General features: G+C 37.8%; 2 protein-coding genes across 2 annotated transcripts in view; both read left to right on the top strand.

Moving 5' to 3' along the window:
• LOC307266507 (uncharacterized protein) overlaps window positions 1-2247 on the top strand; it is a 4040-nt gene extending 1793 nt beyond the window's left edge. Inside the window, exons 3-4 of the mRNA XM_080048545.1 lie at window positions 124-253; window positions 1940-2247. Of these exons, the coding sequence (XP_079904671.1) occupies window positions 124-253; window positions 1940-2222 (413 nt within the window). The 3' untranslated portion in view covers window positions 2223-2247. The remainder of the gene's footprint in view (window positions 1-123; window positions 254-1939) is intronic.
• A 2121-nt stretch (window positions 2248-4368) lies between these two features.
• rnf213b (ring finger protein 213b) overlaps window positions 4369-8852 on the top strand; it is a 61367-nt gene continuing 56883 nt past the window's right edge. Inside the window, exons 1-4 of the mRNA XM_080049143.1 lie at window positions 4369-4390; window positions 5158-5555; window positions 6839-7908; window positions 8498-8653. Coding sequence (XP_079905269.1) covers window positions 5454-5555; window positions 6839-7908; window positions 8498-8653 — 1328 coding nt within the window. The 5' untranslated portion in view covers window positions 4369-4390; window positions 5158-5453. The remainder of the gene's footprint in view (window positions 4391-5157; window positions 5556-6838; window positions 7909-8497; window positions 8654-8852) is intronic.

The following is an 8852-nucleotide window of genomic DNA, read 5'->3' as shown; positions in this document are numbered from 1 at the left end:
CTTGTCCGAAATAAAAAACTTTTTCTTATTTTTCATCAATTCAATTCATTTTCAATAAATATTAAATTGGATGTAGAACTGAGACCCATAAACGTAAACCTTCTCTGTTCTACCCACACACAGCAGAGCGCGTGAACCCCAGAGGATGTTCTAACCTCACTCTGGTTCTAGACAACTGGAAATACGCCATCATGACTCAGGTGAAAGATCTGCTGGTGCACGACCACAACACGGTGCTGCCAGACTACGGACGGTGAGGACGCACACTATCCCTGCGTTCCAAATCACATACTCTTTCTTTTTACTACACTACATACTAAAGTACAGAAGAGTTTTAGTCTTTTTACTACACTACATACTAAAGTACAGAAGAGTTTTAGTCTTTTTACTACACTACATACTAAAGTACAGAAGAGTTTTAGGGCCACAGGAGAGAAAAGAAAATCAGATAAGGAAGATTTGTTTTTCATTATGTCGAGAAATGTCAAGAACAAAGACAAATACTCCAAAATGCTATTGGAGTTAGTGGGGCATTTATGTATTTTCAACATACTACAGTTGACCTGCATGAATTGGGACATCCTAAATCTTTTTCTGGCATACCAAATAGTAGGGAAGTATGGGGATTGGAACGCAGGGTGTATTTAAAGGATACCTACTATGCAAAATTAACTTTTTATATTTTTTCAACATTGATACTATATGGGTCCCCGGTGAGATTAGTTGGATATTGTATATATTTTAAAGGGCACTTATTAGGGCAAAATGTTACTTTTTCATGGGTTTTCAACATTAATATGGGTTCCCTGTTGTGGTAAGAGAAAAAACAACTGTCTCTTTTTTCTATGAACATTTGTGTTCAAGTGTACAGTCAGATGTCTGTCTCCCCTAATGATGTCATAAAATATCAAAGTGGAGATTTAGCAATGGCACTACTGGACAATACGAAACATAAACACTACCACTACTGAATGGCCTTGTGTCCGAAATGTGCTTTAGAAATAAACTTGCCTTGCCTTGCCTTGCCTTGCCTTGCCTTGCCTTGCCTTGCCTTGCCTTGCCTTGCCTTGCCTTGCCTTGCCTTGCCTTGCCTTGCCTTGCCTTGCCTTGCCTTGCCTTGCCTTGCCTTGCCTTGCCTTGCCTTGCCTTGCCTTGCCTTGCCTTGCCTACCACTTCTGTCCAAAGTAGGCGCTAGAATCAACGAAAACTTTAACAAAAGTCACGTAATTCTTTAACTTGATTCAGACTCTCTTATATGTTCCATCCCTCCAGTATCCAGCCATTGTCTGGCCTCACGTAGATGCATCGACAGTGTTGTTGTAATTACTCAGAATACTTCATGGGGGGCGACAGAAGTTACGCACTGTAGTTTAATTTCTACTCATTTGCTTTTTAAATGTTTTATCATATTTTACATTTACTTTTCTAATGTTTATTCTAAATCTTGATGAATGTTATGCCCCTGTAAAGCACTGTGAATGGCCTTGTGTCTGAGTTGTGCTATAGAAATATAGAAATGAACTTGCCTTGCCTTAAAGGTGCAGTGTGTAATATGACATCATCAAGAAAGTTCTACAAAGTTCTAGAATGCAACGCTCCCTGGGTAACCCCACCCCTTTAGAATAATAACAGAAGCTACAGTGGCCTTCAAGGACAAGAACAATTCAAAATTTTAAACAATGCACCTGATGACATTCCAACTATGACACTTTCAAGATGGCGGCACTAGGCCTTGGTCCAAAATATGCAGAAATATGGACATATATGAGACCCTTTCTAAGGGAAAAAATAATAATAAAAAAGAAAATTTCAGCTATTATGCACTAAATTAAATGTACTTTTGAATATTATAATTACTTCCTACAAAATCTGCTAGGAAATAAAACCCAAAATTCTACACACTGCAGGTTTAAACAATGTCATGTGTCCTTCTCTTCAGTATCCAGCCTCTGTCTGACGCCCTTGGAGATCTCTACAGAGAGTTTAACGGTCTCAAACAGCGTCTGGCTGAGCTGACGGGGCAGTTTGATGGAGTGGAGTCCTTTGTGGACAGCGTGAGATCGGGTAGAAAGAAGCTGGCAGCACCCAGAGGCACCGCACACAGACACCCAGGGACCCTCCATAGAGACAGGGGCACAGCGGCCGCTCACAGCCCCAACACGGGAGGCCGACCCCAGGCTAGGAGAACCAGGGTGGTGGTGAGGAAGATCCAGAGACCTTAAAGCTGGGGTGGAGGATTTGGGGAGAAAATGGCAGTTGGGATATAGATTTCGAATCCAAATACCTCAACCGCTCCACTTGTTCTCTTTGGTCCCTCCCCTATGGTCCCTCCCTGACACGCTCTACTACACCAACAAAGTCAGTGCCAAAGTGAATGGACAGTCCCAACAGCCAATAAGAACAGAGAATCGGAGCCTCGCTCTGATTGGTCAAAGTGTACAGCTCATGTTAACGTTGACCAATCAGAAATCACATACCCCAGGTTTAATAGAGGAATACTTTACCCATACGGAACCGGCGTTCTATCATTGATTTTGTAAAACGTAGCAATATGAAGCCTGATCCCGGGAAAGTTATACTGTATACCGGGGTATAATTTGGGGAAGGTTTAAGGTATAATTAACTGGATACTACCACCCAACCCTACTACAGACACAGGAGAAGTTCAAATGTGCTATTACAAATATGTTGTAAACACGATTTACAAAACTAGCACTATAAACTAAACAACATGGCTTTATAAAGGAATGTATGTGTTTGTTTGCGTGTGTATGCAATAAAATATATATTAATATAAATAAAATAAATGTACATTATGATGGAATATGGATTGTTATTGAAGTCTTCCGATCTGTTCTTTAATAATTGTTTTTCTGCTGAAGACGGTGTATTATAATACTTTTTTTTTAATGGACGGCTAAGGCCTCTAAAATGTCTTTCTGTAGCTAAGGTTTTACATTTTTGAAGACCTGCCTTCAACTTGCCAATGTTCGTTATTTATTCATTCATATTTTTCTTACTTGACCTGCGTATAAGGTTAGACTACACATGTATTTCCTCTTAATAAAAACCTACTGCCATCGATTTGTGTGTGTGTGTGTGTGTGTGTGTGCGTGCGTGCGTGCGTGTGCGCGTGTGCGTGTGTGTGTGTGTGTGAATGGATGAATGTGGTAAGAAATGTAAAGCGCTTTGGAGCTGAGAAAAGTCCATTTGCCATTTTAATGTAATTGGATCAACACTATTAATAAACAGTTATATTTTACTTCACCACGAGATGGCGCCACCGCACTAGAAATATGTGTATCCTGCCATGATGGATGGAAGTGTGCTTTGGTTTTTTTCTGGTGTTCGAGTCCATTGACTTGAGCGAACATGAATAAATCGTGAGTAATAGTTTGGGGATTAATCAGTTTCTTTGTGACGCTGCAGTTAAAGTTACAGTTTATCTGACTGTTAGTATAATAGGATCTGCTCAGTTTATACCTGTGGACGTTTTATTAAATTCAATAAATTTATCTGGTTAGTTATGGAAAACAACTCCGTAAATACTCGTTTTCATGTAAAATAGTTAGCAGCAGCATTCACACAATATCCCTCTAGTTATCACGATGAATTTATGATTGTTATATTGATATGATACATAGTAAAAGACTAATGATAATGATTTGAATATGCCATGTACTTTGATGTTTTGGAAGCTTTGTTCCCTCAATATATATTGTTTTACAAGTAGCAACTTTCACAAGGTAAGGTTAGGTATGTATACCTTATGTGCACAATGTGGAAAATGTTTATTCTACTTCATAAGAATCAAGAATATAGGCCACAAAAACTGAACAGCATTAAACAAAACAAAAAAAGAATACTTGGATACACAAATGCTTGCTTTTACCACCACTGGAATAATAGTGTATGAAACACTCAGGTCATAAATCTGAATAAATTGCTTTTTCAAGTCTGTTTATAGTAAGTTTCCAAACTGCCTGTATTGAAACTGAAAACTACTGACCTGCACCTGAACGCAGCATAAGTTTCTTGTTTGTGGATAATCGGGGAGAAATGAAACTGAAAGGATAATGCTTTAAACTTAAGGGACCGTCAAGAAATTACTCCATAGAATCAACACGCAAAACATATTTAAACCGGTTTATTATGTGACATTGACCGTGTTTATATCCCCAGTGTTATCCTACCAATACACACAGTCATTTTACATAGGTAACTTGTGGCCACTTTAAGACATAAAAGCCATATTTAATGCGGTAAATTAATTTGTTGACGATCCCTTGTTTTTTCGTGTAGCGTCAAGTCTTTTTCACATTTCCTTGTATCAGTAGTTTACAGTTTGACACTCCGGCAGCAGCTCGTGTCAACTGATCAGCTGTTGAAGGTAAGAAAACAAGACATTGTAGGCCTACTTCTAATGTGGTTAAACTTAAATGCCTTGCTTCACTTGTAGGGACCAACTAGCCTACAGTGTGTTTTACACTAGGCCTTACAGATTAAATCAGTATTTCAAATGTGTTTTACTTTTTGGTATTGCCAGTTGGCTTAATTACTTTTTTTTGTGCTACTTAGTAAAAAACCTTTCAAATAAGATCTGTTAAATCAACTTAAATAAGTGCCTGTCAACTTTTTATTGTGTTTTTTTATCAGATATTGACGAAATATTCAAACTTTAGTGAACGTAGCATTAACATTCTAAAAGGCTACTTATAGGCCTACAAGTTTACAAGATTGTCTAGGCTATATAGACCATGCAGGTGACTATGCATGACTGTTCTGATGTATGGCACAGTATTACATTTTTATTAATTGATCAAGTTAATCAAATGAAACAAGCATTTTGAAGACGTCACAATTCACTTTTTATTATCTTCTCATGTTCTACCGAGTAAAAGATTCAGTGATTACTTGAAAAACTAGTTTTAAAAAGATTTGAACTGATAATGAAAATATTTGCTAGCTGCAGCCCTAGTGGTGATATTGTATCACACTAATCATAATGTTATGAAGTAATTTATGATTGAACAAAGTATCTAGGGAGGATCAATAAATGCACTTAGCTTTTCTCGTTTTGCCACTCCCAAACTGCGTAAAGTGTGCATAATGCAACCAACTAAACTTGAATAGTAAGTCTCATATTTATATTTTCAGAGACCGACAGAGAGAGACACACAGACCGAGAGAGAAAGAAAGAGAGAGACACAGAGAGAGAGAGAGACACACACAGACACACACAGACGAAGAGAGAGAGACACAGAGACACAGACACAGACACACACACACACACACACACACACAGACACACAGACACACACACACAGACAGACAGACAGACAGACAGACAGACAGACAGACAGACAGACAGACAGACAGACAGACAGACAGACAGACAGACAGACAGACAGACAGACAGACAGACAGACAGACAGACAGAGACTCCCCTTGACATGGAGCAGGGAGCAGCTAACCCGCCCAGCACCTCAGCCTCCCAGGACAGAAGCCAGAAGAAGGAAGAATCTCCAACCAAAAGACCCTGGAAGAAGAAAAAGGTACAAACACTCAAATTACTCATAAGTACGGAAGCCCTAAATGGACACTCCCATAATCCCACATACTGTATATTGAAATAATTATTTAATTTATAATCTTGAGATAACGGCATATATTAATATTTATGTTGTTTATATATTTTTCTATTATTTTATCCCCTTATCAAAACATTTATCACAATTTGTTGCCACTCATTTCTTATAATATAATTTGCTGTTATATCGTGTTCAGGAGATAAATAATTGTAATCATGGAATAAAGGAAATATAGGAAATATAAGGAGCTTTACCTTCTTTAATGCATTGTCTACCACCACTGTTAATACCCATAATCCCACATACTGTATATTTATATAATGAATTCACTTTTATGATCTTGAGATAACGGCATATATTAATATTATAAGTAATGAGTGGAAGCAAGCTTTGTTATCTGGTGATCACAGGATAAAGGAACAGAAAAAAAAATTAAAAGAAAAAAAGAAATAGCCTATATATATACACACATATGTAGGCTATATACTGTATATGGGCTTGTCTGTTTAGGGCCTTTTTTTAAACATTACAATTTAAAAAAAACGTTTTTGTACATAAGAACAAAATTCAAGGTTTAAGACAAAAACCCGCCTCACAAATGCAATATTTTTAAGAATGCATTAAGGGATTTTTGTGAAATTTTGCACAAATTTACACTTGGACTAGATGGTGAACTGAATATATTCTGGAGGTCAAAGGTTACTGTGACCTTACATTCAGTCATTTCTTCTTTAAAAGCTTTGCCTACCACCACTGTATCATTTCACCATTCGTCAATTGTATGGATGGAGGCATATAATCGCCAAGCTTAAAGAGGCACTGTGTAACATTTTAAGTAATGTATTAGCTAAAATCAATATCCTCATTCATAAATATGTCCTCATTGCTGTAAAATCTCCTCTGTCAATAATCTGAATTATCCTCCTGAGCAGAGAATTACAAATATTAATATTACATGTTCTACATTGAGAGGGTAAGTCTTATGGAGGAATCCATGTTTTTGGAATGTCATCAGGTGCATTGTTTAAAATTTAGAATTGTTCTTGTCCTTGAAGGCCACTGTAGCTTCTGTTATTATTCAAAAGGGTTGGGGTTACCCAGGGAGTGTTGCATTCTAGAACTTTGTAGAACTTTCTTGATGATGTCATATTACACACTGCACCTTTAAGTTATAGTTTATATCTGTCTAATTTTAACACGTTTGAAATAAATAAACAAACAAACAACATTTTATTTTTGTATTCCAGTCACAGGGAGGAGGAAGTCCCAGCAGGAAAGTTCAAGACAAAGAAAAGGGACGAAAAAAGAGAAATCGAAAACATAAAAAGAGCAAGTCTGATGTAGAGGGAGATGAAGAAGATGTAGACAGTAAAACCAACGAAGAAGAAGAAGAAGAATCCAAGATGGAGGTCGTGGAGTCAAGCAGCCAAACTCAGCACAACACGTCTACTACAGACAAACAATGTGTAGAAGAAGAACGTGACTTGAAAACTGTGGAGCAAATCAGGGATGAAAATCTCCACAAGAATGCCAAGATAACGGAAGCTCAGACCCAAACAAGTCAACTTGAAGGCTCAAATACATTACCGGAAAGTCAACACAGTGCCTCTACAGACACACAAAATGTAGAAAAAGACAACTTACAACATGTGGGAAGAAATAGCGGAGAACAATCCCACGAAAACGCCAAAATGGTGCAAGCGCAGACCCAAACAAGTCAACTTAAAGGCACAAATACATTCCCACAAACTCAGCACAGTGCTTCTACAGACACAGACAATATGGAAACTTTGGAAAAAAACAGCGGAGAAGAATCCCACGAAAATGCCAAAATGGTCCAAGCTCAAACACAAACAAGTCAACTTAAAGGGACAAACAAATACACGCAAACTCTAATAGTTCTTCAGAGCAACCAGGAAACTCAGACCGACTTTGACGCTGCGAAACGAGACGATAAAAACGAAGAAAAGACAAAAAAAAATAATGACAACATCAATGCTAACGTCGCGGCTAATAAGTCACAGCTACAGCAAGACAATCTCACACCTGATTCTGGACCTAAATCACAAGATGGCGGCGCAGATAAGCAGAATGTAAACAAAGCAAAGTCAGATTCATCCAAGGAGAAAATGCCAGTGAAAGATTCAGAGTCTACAGTAGAGAATACACCTGCAAAGACCTCAAGTGAAGCTGAGAAAGATGCCAAAGCAACGTCCTACTCCAAAGTGGTGACTGTAGAGGGAGGGAGTGACAGACAGACCAGTAGTGGAGCCGATAAAGCAACAGAGAAAAACACTGCAACATCACAAAGCTCAAGGTAAGAGTTAAGTTGAAGGGAAAGGCTACATCTTCATACTGTGAAGTGTTTACAATAGGATTTAGATATTTAATTGTATTCAGCATTATACGCATGACTCTTCTAACATGACAATACTGTATGTCTAAAGATTATTATCAGTCAATTGCATCAATGCAAATACACCAAGAGTCATTTTTGTTTATTAAAGGTGCTCCGAAAAACTTTCAGTTTGTGTTAATTCTAGCGCCCTCTTTGAAAAAAAGCGGTAGGGTTTTTGCCACGCCAGTTGTAGTTCCTGGGTGAGCGTATACCCATGTCAAAGAAATTAAGAAAAACTATAAAAAAATAGCATTCTTTGCACTAATGGTCTTGTTTGCTGTGATATGTGATTTATGATCATGGGAGGAAAAATTTTACTGTTTCAGAAATATTTAGAAGTTCTTCGTAGCATCTTTAAAGTAAATAAAAAAAGTAATGTCACGACAAATCTCACAAATCAATCAATCAATCTTACAGCTGGTCAATCCTGCAGTAACATGAACATAGGTGAAACACTGCTGTGGTTAAACTTGTGACTGTAATCATGTATTTCTCTGTCTCCCTACAGAGACCGCAGCCCTGTACGAGCTCCACCCGCTGCTCCCATGTTCACCTTCCACGTCTACGCCGTGCTCGACAAGAAGTTCAAATTCAATCAAGACCTTGACACACTCGCATTGTACTATGGAGAACAGAGCTTCCCCCTTAAACTGACACATTTTGTGTGAGTATTCAATATGTTTTTCACTTTAATATTACATGCTGTCAGTAGAGATGATTCGATCCACTGTTTTTCAGTTCTGATCCGATTCCGATATCTGGGTTTTGGATATCGGCTGAGATATACCCATACTACTACCCATGCTCATATGATTTAATTTATTTTTATATATGTTTTTATTGGTGGTGATATTATTTGTAAG

The sequence above is a fragment of the Ammodytes marinus genome (assembly GCF_949987685.1).
Source record: "Ammodytes marinus genome assembly, chromosome: 20".
In the NCBI taxonomy this organism is placed as follows: domain Eukaryota; kingdom Metazoa; phylum Chordata; class Actinopteri; order Uranoscopiformes; family Ammodytidae; genus Ammodytes; species Ammodytes marinus.
Note: the sequence above shows the minus strand (reverse complement) of the source record. Positions and strands in the feature narration are given on the sequence as shown.